This window comes from Polyergus mexicanus, unplaced genomic scaffold, assembly GCF_030449975.1.
Source record: "Polyergus mexicanus isolate NDT 795.1 unplaced genomic scaffold, iyPolMexi1.0 SCAF_16, whole genome shotgun sequence".
NCBI lineage: Eukaryota > Metazoa > Arthropoda > Insecta > Hymenoptera > Formicidae > Polyergus > Polyergus mexicanus.
This window is the reverse complement of record NW_027223336.1, coordinates 1,719,481-1,743,220: the sequence shown is the minus strand read 5'-3', so window position 1 is coordinate 1,743,220 and position 23,740 is coordinate 1,719,481. Positions and strand designations below refer to the sequence as shown.

The window sequence follows — 23,740 nt, the reverse complement described above, 5'->3', positions numbered from 1 at the left end:
CTTTGATCGCATAATCAAGTCTTTGTTCCGTAAAACCCTTACGCGCACTTCCCGCAAATGACTTGGCGATCCGAACGCTCGTTCCTTTTATCAGGCATGCAAATATGCAGTCGCGCGTTGGTACGAAGTACAATCCAGCAGCCGCCGCCAGATCCCTATCAGTTTGGCGAAGGGTCTCGTTGTGCATGGGATACGATGAAATTAACTCTCCCGCGGTTAACCGTGGAAAGAGCTCTTGGAGAGCCTGGTCTCGGAGACGAAGAGGCAGTCATTTGCGCCGCCAACGGAAAGTTGTGTTGATCTATTCAAAATATACTCAATTCCGGCGAATGTTTTATGGATCAACAAAAGTTTTCCAACGCGACAACGAGTAAAGTAATGCAAAATTTATCGAGTACTTTCGTGGATAACTCTAATTAAAGCATCGTAAGCATCTCATAAGCATCGAAAACTTGTCGAAGAGGAGAGGCTGACAAGTATGATAATTACTATAATTTTCGTTATATCTCGCAACGATATAATCACGTTTTCCTACGAAAACCGGTTCTCTAGTACCTTAACCGACAGCAATTAAGATTGCAAGAGCTTTTCAGGCCTCAAGAATCGAGTAAATAGAGTTAGGAAACGTTGAGCGTAAATTACGTGGTAAAAAAACAAAATTTAAAATTTAAAAAATGAGACTTTTAATAAGCGCGATAACTTTTGAACATTAGTTGCTCAATTATCAAGAATCAGGCTCGGTTGCTTGTATTTTATTTTGTATGAGAATTGTTTGCTTTCATCAGAAACTTGTCCGAGTTATAAAATATTTATCCTCGGTTATACATTATTCAAACAACATCGTTTAGTTTGTTAATGAAGCTTGAATTTTCCACAACGGGATGCTATATGTGGTATTCAGTCAGAGCAAACTTGGAGAGAGAGAGAGAGAGAGAGAGAGAGAGAGAGAGAGAGAGAGAGAGAGAGAGAGAGAGAGAGAGAGAGATAATGCAATTTAACGAGAATATACAAAAGTTATATTATATAAGTTCTCGATCATCGCTATTTTAAACTCATCTCTTTACAATTCAGTTGAATAAAAAAAATATGTTAGTTTGCGAAGGCGTAAAGATTTAACGAACGTTTAACAAAGTAGCGAAGATCAAAAAGATAAGCTGAACGACAGATTCAAAAACTTTAAATTACAGAGTAGAAGAACGTGTTTTAGCGAAATATATCTCTACATTAATGAAACTAATACGTTATGAGTTGAATGCTTAACTACTTTGCCGATTATTTTATTACATGTTATTTATAAATATAGATGAGATAGCGATATGGAGAAATAATCATTCAAAGAGAAAAAAAAAATTTAATACATTAAATTTTCAAAATGCATATCTAATATATATCGATTTTGTAATAAGGATCCCTCATATAAAGATAGAAGAGATAAATAATTTAACGAATACTAAATACCTAGACAATACAAATATATAAACGTTCCTCATTCATAAATAAATCCATTGTTGGTGAAAAGAATTTTTAGCTTACAGATCCGCTTTGAAAATGTACAGCGGAAAATAAAAAAGTTTTTGCTGCATTTCAATTAACTCTTATTATCCCAAGTTATTGTTTCCGAGTAAGTTTCATAAAATTCAACATCATTGTCTCCAAGCAAGCTTAATAAAATCCATTGATCAAAGTTCTAGGCCGAAGGCCTTGACAATAAAAGTTATAAAAGACTGCTTTATTTTTCTCTACTAAGAACAGAGAAGGATAATTATGTAATTATTTATTGCAAAAAAAATATATTTGCCTCAAGAAAGATAAATGTTTAAAAAAAAGTAATTTATTAAAATAAGATATTTATAATTATGTGCAAGTTTAAAAAAAAAATTCAAGTTAAATTTTCTTGTTATTCTTTGCAAAATAAATTTCAAATAATCTTTTCTTATTCACCCACTTCTTACAAAACATATATTGAAAATATTAATATCAAATATTGCAGGCATTTGCAATAAGCGTATGCGTGTCGCGGTTTCAAACGTTTAAGTACCGGTTGAGAAATATTGCAAACATGCCGCGTATTCTACAACTCGAATATCATACAAACCGCATGTACACGGCACTTTCATAATAAATTCGGTAGATGGTTGCTTTGAAGTTGCATGATACAAACATTTTCACCTCCACACTCCTCTCGTATCACTACACATTCGTTAAATTCGGAGACATATGCGAAAAAAACAAAAGATCTCTGTACAATTATCGTTTTGATATATCAATTTAAGAATTAGAATTAATATATCGATTCTTTTGGTATGAATAATATTAAATGGTTTCTTAATATTTTGGACACAAAAAATAAAGAATATATAAATAATGATATAATATCTATCTAATCATATGATTTTATAGAATGTAATTTTATCGACGTACATGTGTGTCTGAAAGAACAAAGTATCTTTAATCAAATTGGCAAATCTCGTTATTATAATTGACAAATTGATCACACTCTCCGTTGAAAAGTTCCTGATTTTCTATTCTACGCAAAAACGTTAGAGAATTTGTCGGCAACGTTTCTCAGAAACGCGACGGACAGAGTCGTATAAATTATGGAGGAATCGGGGAAGCGCGAAGCCGGGAAAGAGAATCGACAAGCTAGAGAAATACATTAAGATCTCGGCGAAATATTTTGATATTGGACGAGTCGGGCACGAGCGAAAACTTATATCCCGCGCGATGCACGACCCCCGAGAGAGGTGTTTGCGTGCGCGCGGATATGTGTGTATGTGTGTGTGCGTGTGTGTGTTTTATGCCGAGTGATAAAGTGAGGTAGAAAAATTATGGCCGGCATACGGGACAACGATCGACGACGGCGAAATAATTTCGGTGTGCCTTCTGTGTCTTTTCATTTCCATGGAAACGACGTAGAGAGCGTTCGTCGGGATAGCGTACGTTCGACCGAAGTCTGAGCGCCTCATACGCACGAGTTCCCCGAGCCGCAATCAATAAGAAGTCGGGATTGCTCCAGCGATTGCTTCTCGAGCTGAATGGTGGTAGAAGGAAGGAAGTGGATAGAGAGAGAGAGAGAACGTTCTGCATCTATCATAGTAAATAATAGAGCAAGGAAAAATAACTGAGCATATGTACTATATTCCTATGATCGTATCCGCGGTCGAAAAGAAGAGACGAAACTGTCTCAAAGTTTCTCGCAATCGCGAACGTATAACATCGTCGTATTTCAATGGACGAGTGTCTTTTTGTCGTCAAGATTCATCGAAGCGACCGTGATTCCTTATCGAGCGAATGTACGTGCCAAATCTCGAGCAAGAACCACTTGCAACGATAATGAAACTCGAGATGAAGAAATTATTGACGAATTCGTAGAAATGTCTATTGAACGAGTAAGTAAAAATTTTTTGTTAAAATTTCTTCGATAATTAATAAAATTATCGATTCTTTGCTATGATCGAATCAGTTTTAATTATATTTATTGAGATTGACAAATCTTTAGATATGCGCCGTCTTCATTTATTACAAAAGAACTGAATTTACGTAAGATTAAAAAATTCTTCGGGATCTAATTTTATTTTTTTTATCAAAAGTTGCTCGATTTCTTTATTATTTGTATCTATCGTGTTTACTGTCTCAACGTATCCTTAGTCACATGTACTTTTTAATTCTATATTTAGAGCTAGATTTTCAAATATAAACAGTTTACAATCAAATATCATCACCAATAATCGTGTATTTTAATCTCAGTCTTGGCAAGTAATTAACAGGAAGTTCATTTACACTTGCGATCCAAGTTTTTAGCAAAAATCCGGGTTAAAATTACGAGCCATCCGGGAGCCACATAAACTCGTTAAAAGCTAAACGAAATGAGATACCGTGGCGCGCTGCTACGTGTTTCGAGCGCATCCTTCATGCTGATCGATGCGCGCTCTCATTGTAAGCCTGGGTATGAGCAAGGGAAGGCAGGCAAGTCCGAGAACTGTTTTCCGAGGACAAGATCCCAGAGGAGGAATAGAAAAGTTAAGTGTTCGCAAACTTTCCTCCGCGCCCTCTTTCCTACCCTCGGTTTCCCTCGCGCTCGTGATCCCTCGCGTCGTTTTCATCCACGCTACTCGTCGCGAATGATCCGTTCCATCGCCACCGAGTTACGACAATTGACGATTTCGGGCAAAGGAAAAATTCCCTTTTGCCGTTGCCAACCGAGGAATCGAAGACAAATAAGAGGGATTCCGCGGGAATAAAACCGCAAGTCGACGGTGTGTTCTTCGATTTCCTATACATAGCCTGAACTGTGATCTTCGATTCTATACTTCAATCGGTATCTTACCGAAAGAAAGAAGAAAGATCGTTTCGATAGAGCGTTCTAGATTAATATCAGACTACTTTACGAGATGGCAACTTCCCATTTCGCATCATAAAGGTGCGTTTTTTTTTTTTTTTTTTTTTTTTAATTATAATGTGAGTTTCAAAGTCGCGATATAATTTTGAAATAGCAATCGACAAGAAAGTCACTGTTAACGCATTCGCACACAAATACATACACATACATTTTATCGATCATTTAATAAATTAATTCCAAAAATGCAAAACAATAAATATCGAACTCTATTATTAAGAAATAGAAATTGATCCGAGAAATAAGTTAATTTCTATATCGTCAATATTAAAGAGTATTTTTATTTATTTTTAATTAAAGCCTGCTTATATATATTACGCAACCATCATGTTTCAATAATATCGATTAATTTTGCGAGAGTAAAACACTTTATACGTAATTCTACGACCATTGAAGCGTTCAAACCCAATTTAGTCTGGTTCAACCGCGGCTGATATTCTGCTCTCTTATACGACGTCACGTTCTGTTGACCACTATCTCCGAAGAGTATGCTACGTGGGCATCTAAGCGACCAAAAGCTATACTGTACCGGAATATCTACCTACCTATGTATCGTCAACTTTTACCAGCGTCCGCTTTCGCTTTGGTCTCTCGAGATTTTCGCCAAGTAAGAACGCACAGATTCAAAATCGTATTCGGGGACTTTAAGCTAAAGCGTAGTATTATATAATTTCCCGATCAAAAGCATTCAGCATATTTAATAAATTACTAAAACTTTAATAACGAATGAAAATGCTTCATATCCTCGTCGTTTAATTAATTCTTTCCGGCCGCAATGTGACGGTGAAAAAGTATTTAATTACTTTACACATGGTGCGTAACTTTTACGTAATCGTTAGCCGTATAGCTTCACGCGGTAACATTAAAACATTACAATGGTTATTATTCGGTCATATATCCATTAAAAAATATTATCATAATCACGATATAATGTTGGCGGTAACGGTATTTATCTGGGAGAATGAATTAATGTAACAAATTAAAAATTTTTTTTTTCCATATTCCTACAGAAATTTTGTGATTAAAATGTGGCGTGTATTGTATGACTAAAATAAAGATGAATTTGTAATGTCATCTCACGCATTTAGCGTTATTTTTTCAAAAAACTTTTATTCGAAAAGAGCTGAATTTTTATAAGCGAAGAAATGCATATAGATTATTATCTTATTCGAACCTTGATGTCTGCGTAGCAGAAACAAATTTGTCTTTCATTATTTAAAATAAAAGGTTGCCGTTAACACAGCTTTTCTATTACAATTAATTTAGCTGGACTACGATTTAATAACGATTGACCATGATCGCATAATGAAATTATTTATACATTTGCTTTCTGTTCATTTTCTTGTAATGTTCTTTAATTAATCCAGATAGTCTCGTTAAATACACTATCTTCATTTGACTTGCCCGTTTCATAATGGAATATTTTATTTGACTCGCTGAATCACGTGCGCACGCTATAACTTTATATGCACATGAAACGTAAATATACGAATTATACTATTTGAGCATAGCTCTAGTTTATTTATTTTAACAAAACGTAACTACATTAAATAGATTAAGGGAATGCGTTAACTCCGCACGACATTCTGCCATATTCCTCAGCAGGTCGTCAAAAGTTTAAGCCGATAATTAATGTGTTACCACCGTAACACGGTTAATGCAATGCCGGCTGTTATAATTAAATTTAGAACCAGATAGTGTGCACAAGATAGTTAGCCGCAACCTACCTACAATGCGGCCAAACACAATGCGACGCACTGCACAATGTTCATCAGATACCAATCGCGGCAACAATATATCTCGCGCATTACCGATGTCACGTGAATCGCAATACAATTTGTAACTCGTGGACGTGCGCAACTCATGTAATCGAGTCTCGGATAATTTCTGCCATTTAGCTCACATCCACGAACGGAAAAATTCTTCTTCACGAACACGGGGATGCGATATACGCGAGAGAAAGTATGGAGGGAAACGTCTACTAACCAATGACATTCTACTTCGATAATGATTTTATCGGACTCACCGGTAATCTTGATGTGGTAAGGTAACTGAGCCCGCCACGTGTCCTGCATTTTCCGATCGGGCGCGACGCATCGATATTCTCCAGCCTCCTGGTACACCACTCGGCTTAGGGCGAGAGGTCCGGGTCCACCTACCGGATCCATTCCCTGTCCATAGCCCCAACAACCGCCGTTGCACTCGAGGGTCACCGCGCCGCCGATCTGCACTTCCATTCTTCGGGAATCGGTCGCCTCGCCGTTCAGCGCCTCCGCCTCGGTCTCCATATCTGGATCATCTAAATGCCATTAATTTAAATCTCTCGACGCGCGATAAACTCGATAGTCGAACTTAAACGTGCCGCCATTCTCGTATACGCTAATAAGCAAAATTGAATAATTCGTAATGAAGACATAGCGCTCATCTGGTGCTTTTAAATCTTTCTTTTAATTTACGGATTATCTTTCTGTATTTTGTAAAATATAGAAAAATAACATGATGAAATATGTGATTCGATAATAAAAAAATCATAACCCTTTAAAATAAAATTCTAATCTATACATGTTTGCATTTAAAAATTTAATATATTATTCGTACATTTTTTATTGTTAAGTACATCTTTTTCAATATTTTGCAATTGTACAAATATAATTTTTTTAAAGAAAATGCTATTTGAAATGTATCACGTATTGCATAATTTTTACAAGCTATAATGCATTTAAAGATTTCCGGAGTTATAAATTCACTTTTATTTCGAATTATTGATTATCGTCCCTTCATCGTCATCGATATCAAAGAATTACTTTGGTATCAGAAATCAGCGGCACGTACGGGGGATAAAGTTGAAACAGAATCTCCACTCTTACGTGCCGGACTCGACAAAATCTTTTCCACCGCGACATTACGCTACGTACTGTTCAACTTCTACCTCCCCTCACCTTCGCCATCCTTTCCCATCTATGGAATGATACGGCTACGATAGTTTGCTCTCCAGCTAGCGCTATGTCCACAGTTACAGAGAGGAGAAGAAGGACGAAAGGGTGGATGAGGGTGTGTGCGAGGATCGTGTCTCTGTTCGAGAATTAGAGCTGGACTGCTACGATGGAATTCGGCTGAGAAAGAGAAAGAAGCAGGGGACGGGTAGCAGTCCTTTGAGTTAGCAAGCTGATCCTCTGGTTCATCCTATAGCAAAACAAAGGAATCAAAGTGGTGCGGATTCGTAGGAGGCTTTTACTTCCTCTCTTACGCTCGCTCGATTCCCGACTATACTTCGTTTGTCTTGTAGTTTGTTCGGAATTTTACAGCAAACATCTCTACTGCGGCGTTTCAACAAACATGGGAAAGAGAAAGGAAAGCCCGATAATCAAACCGGTAATTTCGACCATTCTCGTTATCTCCAAATTTGATATATCCGTTCCCTCTTCTGCGGCAACGGCTTGTGATCGTTCTAAATCTTAATGCGATTCGCGTGCGCTAATGCGATTAAGAATCTCATACACTCGTCCGTCTGTGATCGCGTTATCTCTAATTACTTCGATATGCCTTTCGTGTTCCTGCTAATTAAATTATGCGCATCTAAGATGCTTTATTGAATCCAACGTTTGAACATTATAAGAGAGATAATTTGTGTTTAAAATTACAAAGTAACTGTCGGATAGAGACAGTTTAATATACGATAATTTCTTCCAAGATTACATGAATTTTTATATATATATATATATATATATATATATGCATATTTAATTATTATCGAGCATTTAATTTTAATAGTTTATGAAAAATATGTTCGCGTTGTTTATCTTGATAAAGACATGAGAAAAATCTATTCGCGTGCTGATAATGTTGATTTCCGGCCCTGTTAAGGTGTCCCTTTAAACTACGTTCTATCTGTAGACTGTCTACAAGCCGGCAAAATTAGCGCGTCGGTTTAAACCCGCCGTGACGTTATCCGGCGGATAAGTAATCCAGGAGGAGATTCGAACAGGACATAGTAGCAGTGTAATCGATAATTCCCACGAAGGAGGATGGTTGGTTTATAGGTGCTCTCGAGCTATCTAAATTGCGTAGAGATTAGGTGCTCGGAAATTCGTATCCAGCATCGTCGGTCGAAGGAGCAGGCAAGAGCGAGCGAGATAGAGATAGAGATAGAGAGAGAGAGAGAGAGAGAGAGAGAGAAGGATAGGGGGTTAGAGGAAGGACAAGAGAACGGGAGAAGAGGGACGAGGACCGCGAGTTTGAAATGCAGGGAGCGCATCGCCCTCTGGTTATAATGACAAGATGGAAGGAATGGGACTAGGTAGGAAATTTGCAAATTTTCACGACGGGGCACGGATAATTTCCGGTTGGCTCGGCGGTTTCCGCTCCTGACAAATGACTGTGGTATCCGGTTATTGGCTGCAGCGACGACCCCCTTCGCATTCCGAATCAAGGAGAATGCCTCTTCGAGTGCTATATCAAATGCGCAGGGGGTAGACAATACATCAGTCAAAAAATGTAATTGTGATGTAATTATCTTTCATCGTCTGCTATTATTATTTTATATTATATTTTTAGCGCTGTGTGGTATTATTCTAAATTACTAATATTTTAATCCAATATAATACTTTATATTATTAATACTATTTTAATTTATAAACTGCTTAATTTATGGAAATATTTATCTTAAGAAAGAAATCTATGTCTCATAACAATATCTGATATATAGATAAATTTCTGAAAAAAAAAAAAAAAAATAAATAAATAAATATATTTCTAATAACCTTAATTTTGCAAAGAAATATATGTTATTTTCCAAACTGGTTTATAAAGCACAATAAATAAAACGAATAAAAAAATATACATATTTACTAATATTCAACACACATGCGATAACATTTTACATCTATTTTCAATTAAATTATTTTATATCTTGTTGCCTACTTATTTCTTATATAGCGACTGTGATAAAATCTTTGTGTTAATAACAAAGATAATATCGATCATGTGACTAAATAAATTAATACCAATAGGCATAAATATCGTAGAAATCTTGATTTAGCAAACCAAATATTTCTTTGAAATCTTTTCGCATATATCTTCCCTTCCTTTTATCAGACCAAATGCATTTATTAGCTCGAGATGTGTTCCCGCTCAAATGCACAAGAAATCCTATCTATCTTTATTAAAAGCGACAAAGTGGCGTGACAACGATTTACTCACAGCGAACATTGAGAAAATATCCGATGCTGGTGAAAATGCCGAGCATATGCCGTGTGTAGCACTTGTACCAGCCGCTCTCGCCCCGAGTGATTTTTGTGAAGTTCAACCATCCGTCATCGCTCTGCTCTACGGGGGGTGGTCCATTGTCTGAAACACAAGCGGAAAGCTGGTGGATATACGAATTAACGCGCTGGAAACAGCACGCACGGTCCGCGGATTTACGTTAACGTCGTCGCACAGTTAGCGTCAGCCAAGCGAGTCGGCTCCTCTCTGTGTAACTGATTTCGCGACATTTTTCATAGTGCTGCTGCGCACATAATTCGATAATTAATAGCTCGAAATTGATTATTATCCGGAAAAGAAAAGAAAAAAATAAAAATTTTTAAGTATTTATCATTTCATTTTGATCCAATATAAATACTTATTTGCGTGACGAGATTGAATTTGTACACAAACCTATTTGTTTCCTGTGTATAATGATGTTGACATATGTACATGTAATATATAATATAAACATACATCGTTTTTGACAGAATGTACACAATATATACGGTGTCTTACTGACGGTAACCGATTATCTTAGTACGCAGACACAATGATGATTACATAAGAAGTTATTAAAAAAAAAAAAAATTATATATCGCGAAAATTTTAATGCGATTCTGTCTTCCTTAAATTATTCCTGAATCGTGACGCTTTTATAATATAATGTCATTTACCCCATCGAGTAATCTAATTATGCCAATTATAAAACGTATCCTTTTCGCAATTAAAGCCACTTTGGCAAAATTAAAATTGCAACGACTAAAATTGTCTGCTTATTCTCAACGCTTCAAACTAAAAGAGAGACAAATCGGCAAATCACTCATTTGAATTCATAAAATAATTAAGATAATTACGCAATATGTCAGTCTAGAGTGTGACGCGGGACGGGATTAAAAATTTATTGCTGATTAAGCGCCATGTGGTCGCTGAATTTCGAAATGAAAATGATCGAACTGGAAAGGAACAATAAGGGCGGAAAGAAACACTTGAGAGGACATTTGTTCGACTTATTCTTAAGTACGGAAGTGGTTCCCAGAAGGCCGAGAGTATCGATAGAAATTTCGCTGCCCTTTCTTTCGCCGCTAAACTTTCATCCAGCCGTAGCCCATTTCTTCCCCCGCTATTTCGGCATTGTATCATCATCCCTCCGCCCATCCTTCGTCCTCGCTCTCGTTGCAACGAAGCCAAGGATTCGACGCAGCTGTCGGATTCGCTAGTTGAAAGTATACTCTCGCGAATGTGGAACTACCTTGGCCCGGGGAACAAAGGAGGAGTGTAGTCGGAAGATACGCTCGTGAAAGGTTACATAGAGAAAGAGCGGATGCGGGGAAAGATATCCAGGAAAGAACTGTAGCCGAAAGAGAGGCACGTATCGCGGCCAGATACGGAGTTTTGTGTTGAAACTTTTATATGGGCCGGCCATAATCACGAGAGAGGATGTAGCGGTGGGTTATTTTACTAAAGAGGCCGCTCGCCTCCACGCACGCTGCCAAAGCGTACGCTCGATTGTATTAACGGCAATCTATAGTGGTGCTCCGGCGAACTCACCGAAATGTCGTACCGTTTCGCATGAAATAAACCCGAGCCGTGACTTGGTCCAAAAAGCAGAACATTCCCGGTAAGGCCGCCTGGAATTCGACCAATTTGGCTAAAAAATAAACGAAACCGACTCAAAGTAGATTGAGATGAACGCTATGCGCAATGCGAATAATTTTCTACTAAAATTGTAAATAAAGAAAGATTTTCGTTATGGATCTGCGTTTTGTTTCGCATATTACTGTGCTTTTATCGATTTATTCATGTCCGGGATCTTTCAAAATCATTTTCTGCATTTATTTGGAAAGATTAAAATATGCTATTAAAAATTCATAAAGTTACGAATGTATAACAGCATTCGCAAAGTTTTCTGCATATATCGCAAAAATCTTGGGACCCCTCGCGTTGCACACCACCTCCGAATAAACATGATCGTATAAAGATCGACTTCCCCTCAAGCGATTTCACACAGCTGACGCACTCGTTTCTTCTCGCAGAATTTCTTCTCTGCGTGCAACGTATCGGTGTGATAGATCGCCCGACAGAACTACGATATATTATTTTCGCGTTCTTACTTTGATCTTTGTTTGAAATTTACCACCCGACACACGTTACACACATACAGGATGCCCGGAATATACACCGATTGTTGAATAATCATTCGAATTACGCGTTCGAGAATCCCAGCCGACTTATTGTTAATTCTAGCTTAATTATTTAAATTCAATCGTTTGTCTCAAAGTAACCCGCGGCTTTTGTGAAACGATGTTGTAAATTTACGTCCGATTATTCGTTATACGATGCGGAGAATCGGGAGAGTCCGAATTTGCCCTCTCTTTCTACAAAGGACGCTTTGAAGAAGATGCGAACGTGCTTTCTGGAGGTATGCGGATTGGGACGTTTAATAAGAGCAAGCGTACCAAAAAGAAATTGGGAATGAGCAGCGGTGAGTTTGGGAAGGGAAAGGTTTGCGAACGGCGAAGGCATTGCCCGGAGCGGGTACGTGCTCCAAAGGATATTAAAGTATTTTAATTGCAGCGGATCTCGCGGAACGCCGGAAGGATTTATTCGAAATCACTCGATTGAGTCTATGAATAGGGATTAAGCTTGGCCCCGGCGGTGCGCGCCGTCGCGTCGAGCGAATTCCAGACGTCAGAAGAGTGGAAGGCAGAAATAATTGAATATTTAATAGAATAACTCTCGCATATATAACCGTTTCTCCCGTCGCAGCCGCGCGGCGTCATCCGTCACGACGACGGGACGTCGATTTTTCTGTCACGTTCTGTGTGCCGGTGTAGCTGTCGATTAATTATACAGTCTGCCCGCGCGTAATACGAAGACAGAGACGACTTTAATAAATCTAGTTATTTCGTAGCCCGTGCACAAAAATAATTATTTCACCAATCCGTGGTACATCGTATAAAAAACTGCGATTTTCCCGCCCGCGGTACAAATATTGATACAGGCTGGAAGTATAAGCTTTCTAGAGCAAGATTGGAGCAATACGCATCAAACGACATATATCAGAGATACTCACTGCTGAAATATTATAGTCGCGCAAACGGTCTGTATGGAAATTTAATTAAGAGATTATAATTCGCAGAAATTATTAAATTAAATAAATAATTAATATCATAAACCCAACGTGAAATCAACAGCAAGAGTATATCGTTATACATTAAAAATATTTTTATATATTTTAGAGACCACGTTATGCAAATTGTACTTATACGCAAATAATTACGTATATAATATGCACGTGTATAAATTACGAGTATAATATGCGAGTTCAAAAGTTTTAATTTTATCTTGATTAAATACGAAGAATAAGATTTGTATGCACGCATGACTAAAAGAAATACTATAGAAAGTTGCAGCATTGCGAACAAAGTTCTTGATGAACTTATTGAAAATTTATTTCTCATGTATGAAGTTATATAAAAAAAAAGAAACGCGTAAGAAACTTCCACGCACACCGAGTGCCTAATTATCCCATCGCGATATAAAAAAAATAAGAGACTCCATGATACAAAAAGTCACAGTATGTCAAACATACAGCCAAATCGTTACTTTAAAGCAGTATTTGGCAATAATTCTTGTAGAAATCGCAGTGCCTTCTGACGTTTGGTAATAACAGGTCGTCCATCATAGTTCTTATCACTCGTACGCGGTTGATCGCAGCGAAAAGTGACGGCTGCAGCTGTTCTCAGCATTTTGTGTAACTCAATAACGAGATAAACGAAACTACACAAAGTCCAATTTCCCGAATTTTCAGATTCTGGATTAATAATGTAGTTGCTTTTATTAATGTTCAGAAACAAAAGTGATACATTTCATTTAATTTATTCTGCAATGTAAATGTGCCAATTATGACAGAGTAATTTCATATTCTTCATTTAATATTTAATATTTTAGCATTTTTTTTCTTAATTATATAATGTAAAATTATATTAACACAAAACTTTCCGCGATGATAAATATATATATATATAACGAAAATTTATGTTAATATGCTTTCCTCAATATTATAATATTATAGAATTTAAATAAATAATATTATATTGTATGTATACATACACAGACATATATATGATTATTTAAAGACAAAAATAAAACACAATAACATCGAGTCTATAAATCTTTATATCTCTCTTTTCAGAGTAATCATTTTTATACGTCTTTCGATTCTACTCGAATCAAATCAAATAATGTAGAAATATACACTTTACTTTCTAGATATTTCTCTCGTACGACTTTGGCGCGTCAAGGCAAGTACAGTTTTGCTTGAAGTTTTAACGGACAATAAATAACTCAAAGGACACAGAGGGGAAGACGATCGTGATTCATTCGAGATGTGAATGAAGCGCTATGAGTAAGACTATCGAAACTCGAAATTGTTATTCGCGATTGTGATTTACGTCAGTGAGCCCGATACTTCATCATAACGGCAACGAGCTGCGTCGTCAACGAATTTCTCGTTTTATTGTCTGTACGTGCTTTTTTGATTAATTCAAGAGAAATTGTAATTTTTTTTTCATCGTATAAAGTTGATCGAAAGAGCAATCTTGCGTAAATACGTGGATCAGACTAAATAAAAACGATTAAAAAGATGTTTCTTAACGAGCAGAATACAGACATGGAAGGGCGGATTAAAAAAGTTGATTGAAAAGCGATTTAATCGGCCACGTTAAACTCGAGCTGCTTTTTCGAGAAAACGCTCGGCGCGCGTGCAACACTAATCTTATAAAAACCATTAGAAAAGTTGATTCTTTCTATTGATTATAACGGTGCAAAGTCTGTTGAATGGAAAGAATAGTATTAATCACATTTAAATACAATATAAAAGAAACAGAGCTATTTATTTTAATTTACTTTCGATTATTTTTGCACGAAATGTCGGTCGAAATGATAAGCCATAAAAATTATAAGCCGTAGAAATTATAAAACATAATAAAAATGACACACTTGGAAAAATCATCCGTTTCCCAGCGTAAAATCAAAGAGCAACGCTGTTTCGCGACTTAAATATTTATCGACGCCCGATTCATTTATAACAAGAAATTGTGCGATTACGATTTTCACTTGAGAAAAGTGCATGGCAAAAGCGTGGCTGATTAGCGAAGCGCGATACATATACGTACGCACACAAGGCGCGAATCGGTGGCATTGGATGGAGAGACGCACCTAGGCGAAAAGTTCGTCGGCGTAGCTAGCACGTTTAACGAATGTAATGGGTTCACCCGCTTAAACGCTACGGTCTAATCAAGAAAGTGGTCTCCCTGACGCGAACTCGGCGCGGAAATCCCTCTCGTTCTCTCCGTTACGACCGACCCCGTCCTCGACATCCCTCTGCCCGGGAGCTCAAGCCGCGCTGATTGACGATGAATAAAGGAAATTATGCTGCGGTGAGCTTTTATTCGCCGCACCGGCTAAAAAGCAACGTCGTTACCAATCCACGAACGACCGGTATATATACGCCGTAAATCCTGTCCCAGAATCGCAATCGGACAAGAGAGAGATACTTAATTCCGAAAAAGGTTTATAGAAATCGCGATGGTGGATGGAGATATACGACTCGATAACGTAGAACGAATTCAATTTCGCTTAATAAAAATATCGTAGTCGGCTGCTAACCATAGCTCGCGTGCAATAACGTTTCGTAATACGACACTTTACGTGATTTAATTATGCTAATAACCGGCGATAACAAAATGCGGAATATGCGGAATTTAATGGATAAACAGATTTTTGTTAGTACATATGTGTATCGAGAGTCGTATCTCTTCAACGCAGGGGAGGGGGGGGGGGTTGTAACGCGACCGAAATTTAATACCATGACTACAACGGCGCGTTGCAAAATTTATAGTCCTGGATTTTCATGAGTTTCCATATTTCCGCCGTACATATACGATAGTAAAACGTTTTCAACGAAATGCGCATCGCTAAACCTAGTCGTCTTTAAAATATGTGCGTCATGTACAAATATATTAAATACATGCTCTCTCCTTTTGTAATTTTGTTGATTATTATATTTTTTATGGCAATAAAATTTTTTCCATAATCTTTTTACAATTAAAAAGAATATTTTTAAATTTTTGTAAAAGATACCGTGTTTGGAGCGCGCGCCTTGAATGCGTATTGAGAAATATCATATTTCGGTGATGCATTGTCCTTTATGTAAGGTTGCATTCTACGCGTCGATACGCGTACGAAATGATGAATGTGAATTAATATAGCTTTACCTTTTGCGCACTAAATCGAAAATGGAAATCTGGTTGTAGCCGGCACGTTTTTAACGAAATATTGTATCTTTTGCTGTATTTTTCGCGAGTAAAATTAAAAAGAGAATGCATCGTATCATTTTTTAAATAAATTTGTATCTTTAAAACTTAATTTTTAATTCCACTTACAGCAATCGCTTTTTCGTATTCAGAAACGAACGACTTGGCTTTAAAAATTATATAAGAAGTGTGTTTAGAAAAAAATAAAATTAGCGAGCATGTTAAACACTTTTACTGTCTTAATGCTTTATTACTTGCTGAAAATATCAAACAAGAAATTGCACGATGAAAATCATTAACTTGGTAAAATAAAGCATCCAACCAACGTCATGATCAATATGTAACATAAAGGGAAATATAATTATTATTTGCTTTAATCGTTTTTTTAGCCTACGCAATTCCATTTTATGCCATTAATTTCTATTAAAATTTGAGTATAATATATATATCCGTGTGTTACCAGAGATTTTTCTTAAAAAAAAAAGAGAAAGATAATTTTCTTCTTTCACGATTCACGCTTTATACACTGCTAACTTTCAGATAATGTCGATCATATTTTTCTTTAGCTCCAGAAAAATTTTATCTCTTTTGCGCAATAATGATAACTTTTTATGAGATACAGATTTATACCGTTTATTTCAGCCAATGAACACATCTACCATGAAGATAAAGCAGATTAAGCTCAAAACATGAAATAACGGTGAGATTAAAAGCCGTGAAACGTTCACAGGCAGGGGCTGCTCAAGGGAAAGGAGAATTATAGACAGTTTTAAATATTTATTAGGCCGTAAAAGCGACGAGCTTGCCCACCACAAAGAACAGCCAAATGGTAATAAATCTATACGCGTACTCCCTCTAATTCGTCTTTTCGCAGACTTTAATACAATTTAATTATGATACGTTTGTCGATACACTGAGCTGCAAATCGTGATAATCTCAGAATTGCTTTACATTTTAAATATAAAATTACGTAAACGTCACGTGCGTCACAATCGATGCAATTCATATATATTATTGTACTCACTATTAATTTATTTATTTATTCATAGATGAATAAAACTATATAGGTCATTACCGTAGTTATTAATTAATGGCTATATAATTTCCTTCTGGTCCCGTGGAATATCGCAATGAAGCAACGTTGTATCTGATGTACGTAATCGCTCTCTCATTGCCTTATCTCTTTCTCCGTAAACGGATGTCGGCCAATAGAACAGATTAGACGAAGGGCAACATGCTACTCTGGTATCGCGCGCCGCGTAACAGCTTCCTCGACGTTGCTCGCGTACACGGCGCCATAATGCAAATCCCATTTAATGCCCACACGAAATTTACAACGCGGAAATAGGCGCGGCCGGAACCGGGGTGGTAGCGCATCGAAACGGGGATAATATCGAGCGCGTACACCTGTCTATCGGAACCGAATAAAAGCGCGCCGGCGAGAATTGTCGGGATAAAAGGGATCAGGCGAGACTGTCCATTGTTCCGATTCCTACCAACGTTCTACGTGATAGACTTGTCGCGCCCGTAGCAGCACGTAATAATGTGATTATGTGGCTATACCATTACCTACGTTTGATTCTCGACAAAATCCCCAAGATCTGGGAAAGAGAGAGAGAGATAGGAAGTGAAAGACGTTGAGATGACAAGGTTGACAGAAATCGCATGAATGCCGAATTTCGGTTCCGTCGTTTTCCCTTTCCCTCATCCTCTCCTTTCTTCCCGACTAAAGATGAGATCATTGTGCTATGAACGACGACATGCGTTTGACATGCCTAAGCACGTATCGTTAGCAATGGTTTAATTGCGCGAAAATTATAACCGTTCACAGAGATGACACGTATGTTCGTAACAATAGTATTCTGTGTGAAAACAAAAGAAAGTTTGTGACTTTATAGAATGTCACTTGCAAAATTTAATAAGAGAATTTTACTTGTATATAATATAATTATACGTTTGAAAATTATTTGTGTGTGTAATGTAATAAAATTATATATATTAGATAAATATAATAATATATTATATAATAATTATTATATATTATAATAAATTATATAGTAAATTATATATATATATGTGTGTGTGTGTGTGTGTGCCATAATTATTATATAACATACTAATAATTCAACTATAATTTGCCAATTCTCATTTTTGTTATTATTTATTATACGATTAATCCTTCGGTTTCAATTCTTCGCAACTTTTTAGTTGATTTAAATATTTATTTTATATAAGAAGAAATCATATTTTTTAATAACAATAAAAATTTCACGGAATCGATCATTGTTATAATTCTATCGCCGTGCATCGTACAAGCCGCATTTTTATGATTCAGTAAGAATGTTTTGTCGAAAAATCCGATATACACAAGAGAAAGCGATAATTTAATTATAACCGCTCATCAATGCATCGATGCACGCGGTTGCAGATTAGTTACATCTCCTTTAGAGTTATTACGAAGTCGTTAGTACGCCGAGATGGGTCATATGCATCAGATTCTACCTCGTCCAAGTGCCTGTTTACAGTGATTAAATTATGCTCACGTTGCCGTTACACGTGCCCGCGCTAACGCGTCTACCTACAACGTGACGCGTTTCCAAGCTGTAGGGAATGGGGGAGTTGCGAAATAATGCACGTGTGCTTCGCAACTTGCCGTCTACAATAGTACTCTCTACAAATATATACAGATACACACGCAGGATACGCACATCAAAAATGTGTCTTTTTTAAATCGTAAATATTAAAAGCAACAATGCTATACAAAGTATATTTATTATATAAATAGCAAAATAATAACATTTATAAGATAATTTATAAAAAATTGAGTTAAAAATTTTTGAAATCACATTTATTCTATAGATAATTTCTTCTTTATTTAAAAAAAATAATATGTATATAGACACAATATTTCTTAATTGTGATGTAAATTACTAAGATATTTTGTTTTGCAGAAATAAATAAAATACTATTTTCAGATAAAACGAAAAAAAAAAAAAAATTTTTTTTTTTTAGTTAAAATATAAACTAAATTTTTTTCTGTTAAAGTAAAAAGAATACATTCGCCATGCGCGATGCGACATTCACGAGTGGAGAGAGATTCGTAATAGTCAATATTTTTCCGTCTAGTTAATTTATACAATTTGCAAAATTCTGTTCAACCTCGATAGAATCAGTATATAGTACATAGCCGATGGGCTCACGCATGTTAATGTTTGTTGATTGTTGTCTCAAATTTTAATGGTCCACTGACAACTCCCGTAATTATCAAACAATATATATCGCTTGGTGATTTCTATTTCATATTCACTATTCTTTTCATCAGCGAAATCTCAATATACCATATATGCAACATGTATAATATTTCGAAAGTCGTGCACTTCTAAACTGTAAAATATTTCCTGATGAAAAATTGATAGTCTTGATTAAAAAATATTATATCAAAGTTTGTGTGTGTACATATATATTTTAATATATACAATATTTGAAATGTGTATATTAAAAGTAATTCATTTCTGATAAGGATTCTGTAATTAACTTTTTTGTTATATATTTCATGGAAAATTACTTAAATCGTTACTGATTTTTTAACAGTTAGATTTGGATATTTGTAATTAACGCATAATTGTAAATTTTATTAAATTGAAATTTAAGATAATTAAAAAAAAAGCCTGAGATTGAATAAAAAATCTCTTATGTATATCTAGAGTGTATTTAGTTCGTATGACGCTGTGAGATTTTTAATTGTTTAAAAAAGCTATTAAAATATTTTCATATTTTATTAAAAGGGAAAACCTATTTAATATTAGTCGACAGATTTCTTAAGTAAAACGTATATTCAACCAACGTAAATTGGTATGTTGAAACTCGCTTTATGGGTATGGCGCTGTTTGCAGAGGTAATAACTCGTTAAAAATCTCATTACCGAACGTATTTATAAATCGTCAAAAATTACCGATCGTGAAAAATGCGGATTACGTTATTGGCGAGAGAAATTAATCGCCACGCTATTCGAATGAAGAACTTCAAATGGAAAAGTTTAACGTGATACATGTGTGTAATATGATTATCAGCTTTGAGAGTTCATAAAAACTTCGCACACGAGAAACTGAGTGGTATTAGTGATTAAAATTAAGATATTAATGAGGCGATTAATATGCATATTAATTTAATATTATACTTTCTTCTCGAAATGTTCTTGTCTTGAAACATGCGGATAAATTATGAATATTACACTTTTAATTCGATTCCAACTATATATACACGTGTTGCTCAAAATGAATAAAATACAATTAATATCTTTGCAAATAAAACAGCATGAATAATAAATTTCATTGCATCGTTGGTTGAAAAATAGACGGTTTCTCGAGACCTGAACATAATAAAGATTCAAGAAAGAATTCGACTAAAAAAGCAAATATCACACTTCCTCTTATTCTACATTAAACAATATGATCGATTCAAAAATTGATAGCTTTAAAAAAAGATTTTATATTTCTGAATATAAAATTGTTTCGCAAAGAGTGTTCGAAACTAAGAGTCTCAAAACTAAAGCCTCTTAATTAATTTTAATTTTTTTCACTTGCAACTTACCGCGCTGCCAAATTGGAGTGCTGGCTGGATTGCTGTCTACCTCGCATTTCAGGCTGACAGACATTCCCTCGACGATTGGAATTCCAAAACCAGGTAAACGCGTTATCGCAAACGATGGAGTATCTGAAACAGGTATTAAGCAATTAGTGTCAATGCCACAACGTCAATGCAATTCTGTGGTCTCACAGAAACATATATATATATATATATATATATATATATATATATATATATAAACTACTTGAACATTGTTACATAATAAACAGGATCAAAATGATGTTTAATATAATTTCATCGCATCTTTACAGCACTCGATTTTCGAAAAGAATTTCAAAATACGTTACACATATTTTAATAAAATAATATGATATCGCAGTTTACATGGATTACGATACACGAATCGTTCTATTTTTAGTTATTCCATTTTTGCGAAAGATTCTTAACTAAATTCTCTAATAAAATTCAAAATGAGAAAACAACGTCGTTTAATAAGCAATTCGGAAGATCGTAGTGATTGCGAATTGCAATCTTATTTGGCGGACAATATCAACCTCGCGAATTTCGTAATTCGCAATTTTCTAATAAGATTTTCACGCGATAATCCTGAAATGTATTGGGCAATGTAATCTGCTTTCTATGCATTTGAAAGTCATTCTTTGTACGAAGAAGATTCTTCGTACGGAGATATTATAGATTGAATGCTATACGTACGAAAATATTCAATTTTAGAATAAAAATAGCACACATAAAAATATAGAAACCACTGAGGGTAAAGTAAAATAATAAAAAATCTTTTAGTTGCATCTGATTTCACTCTTTATCGCATTTGATCATAGCTTGATAAGAGTTAAAATTATTTATAAAATTATCTATAAATTATTTTTTATATAAAAAAGCCAAGAAATTAAATACATTATATAACATACATACTTTAAATGTATGTGTAGATTTAAATTATCTATATAGAAAGATCTAGAATTTTGTAATTTAACTTTACTGAAAATGATATAAATGTAAAATTTAAACATATTTTTATAATGCAATACAATATAGGATGTATCTGACAAATGATGCACTAAACTTTAGGAGCGTATTCTAGAGGTCAAAATAAGACTTTTTTTTTTCTTATGAACATGGGTCCGCAAATGAACCTCCCCTCCGAGCTAAAATTCGAAAATGTGTGAAATTGACCAAACACTCGCAACGCTGGTTTACTTTACTTCATAATATACTGGGCTATACCAAATTTCAATCTTCTGCCATTTTTTTTCTGAAATACAACCAATTTTTAATTTTTTCCCCAAACTTTAGGAGCCTCTAGTAGCTCGGAGGAGGGTTCATTTGCGGACACCCTGTATATTGAATAAATTACTATGCTATTTGTTGCGAGTATAGAAACAGAAAAAAATTCTACATATATATTATTGCGTATTCATTCAATTTATAAAAATATGATTTAATTATACACATTCTTGTTTCAATGAATAAATAATATAATATATCCAGATCAATAGTGTTAAAATTTACTCAATATATTTCAGCAATATATTTATAAAATTACTTTTTATTATAAATGTTTAAAATTATTCTGCATGAATTTTTTGTCTACGTAACTCCATGGAATGTTTATTTTTCACTATGAAAATTCATTGTGACCTGCTTTCACAGAGTTCACTTCACGAATATAAACCAGCTTCCCACTCTCAGCAATATTATGCGTAGCGATATAATTTTACATCGCTAAATAGATATAGCGCAAAGAGAAAATGAAAGAGCGAAAGAAAGGATGAGCGAGAAGAAGCAAAATGAAACGTTGGCCATCGGAACGTTCGTTATAATGAAGAAGCAAATCCCGAGAGGAAATATAATTGAACGCATCGAGTACCTCTAGAAATCAAATGTAATCATTGGAAATGACGCGTTTCTCCCGTTATCCCCGACAATTATCCCTCTCTCTCTTTGTCTCTTCTGCGTTCAGTACTTCCTTCCCGCATCATTAATGATCACCATAAAACCTGGTAACGAGATTCAGGCATATCCTGACGGTATATATGTATATAATATATAACGATGGTCGAACGCGTCCGACAGGGTTGGCAAAAATGACCGAGAGGGATAGCGAGAGAGGCAGGATTAAAATGGTCGTCAAACAAACGAGGTATAGATACGACGAGATCGCAGCGTGTAATTAACAAACGGGACAGTCAAGGTTTTACAGGGTCGTACTCGTTAAAAGCCCCGCTATACCACTGTTGTCGACGACGCCGTATCCACGGATGAATTGGACGGAAGCCCTCCACGCGTTCTGATGGCATCCCAGAACGCGGGACGCGGTTCGATGCCACACCGGCGCCGTTTGAGCGATTTGTCGTTATTGTTATATCGGAATTCGGTTCGTTAATATTACGTCGCCGTTAACAGGATGACCGCCGAGATCGTGAAATAAATTGAAGACGCGTCAAGTTGAGCAAAAGAAGGAAGAGAGACGAGTCATCTGGAAAACGTGACAGAAGAAGAATGAGGGTGGGATCGCAGCACGCAGAGAATATCGAAAGTGGGACGTGAAAAGAAAAATGTAAGGATGGTGTACGCGAGACAAAATAAAAATGGAAAAGGATAAAACGGAAGATAGAACGGAAGAGAGAGAGAGAGAGAGAGAGAGAGAGAGAGAGAGAGAGAGATAAAGGACAAGGGCGGCATGACTACCAGGATAGCTCGAAGTTATTCATTCGGCTATAATAGCGCGATGCTGGGACAATGCAAGCTTAATGAAAGCTTCTCTCCCCGGCGACCTCACCCCCTCAGTCCCTTGCCCATCGCCGGGGCCATCGCAGCCCCGACGCCACCGACACCGAGAGCTGCCGCCAGGCATGCCGCACTGTAGTCCCCGGGTGCAGTAGCATAAACACTAAACAAAGGGAACAATGAGACACAGAAGTGTCCCACAGACCTCGATCGCTTGATGAGAACTTTAAAGCGCCCCCGCAAACTACGGTCCATCTTTTATTTCAGGAATAAACGCGATGCACAACTGTGATCGCGCCGCCTAAAATCTTTCGTCAGTGACTTTTTTTTTTTTTTTTTTGTTTGTTTGTTAGAAATCTATTATTATCTAAAGCTTTGATCAGAATTATTTCTCTCTCTTCGACAAGAAATATTTTCTATCATAAAACTTATATTCTTAACACGAAAA

The 23,740-nt window shown here is 36.0% G+C and overlaps 1 protein-coding gene across 5 annotated transcripts in view; it reads right to left on the bottom strand.

Annotated features, from left to right (window-relative positions):
- The window catches only part of Tei (teiresias), a 313,828-nt gene that overhangs the window by 53,600 nt on the left and 236,488 nt on the right, over positions 1–23,740 (bottom strand). For 4 of the 5 annotated variants that reach the window (XM_070309186.1, XM_070309185.1, XM_070309182.1 and 1 more), the window contains 3 exons: positions 20,548–20,670; positions 9,596–9,742; positions 6,423–6,695 (listed from right to left, as the gene is read on the bottom strand). In XM_070309186.1, coding sequence (XP_070165287.1) covers positions 6,423–6,695; positions 9,596–9,742; positions 20,548–20,670 — 543 coding nt within the window. The remainder of the gene's footprint in view (positions 1–6,422; positions 6,696–9,595; positions 9,743–20,547; positions 20,671–23,740) is intronic. The other variant, XM_070309187.1, reaches the window with a different exon arrangement.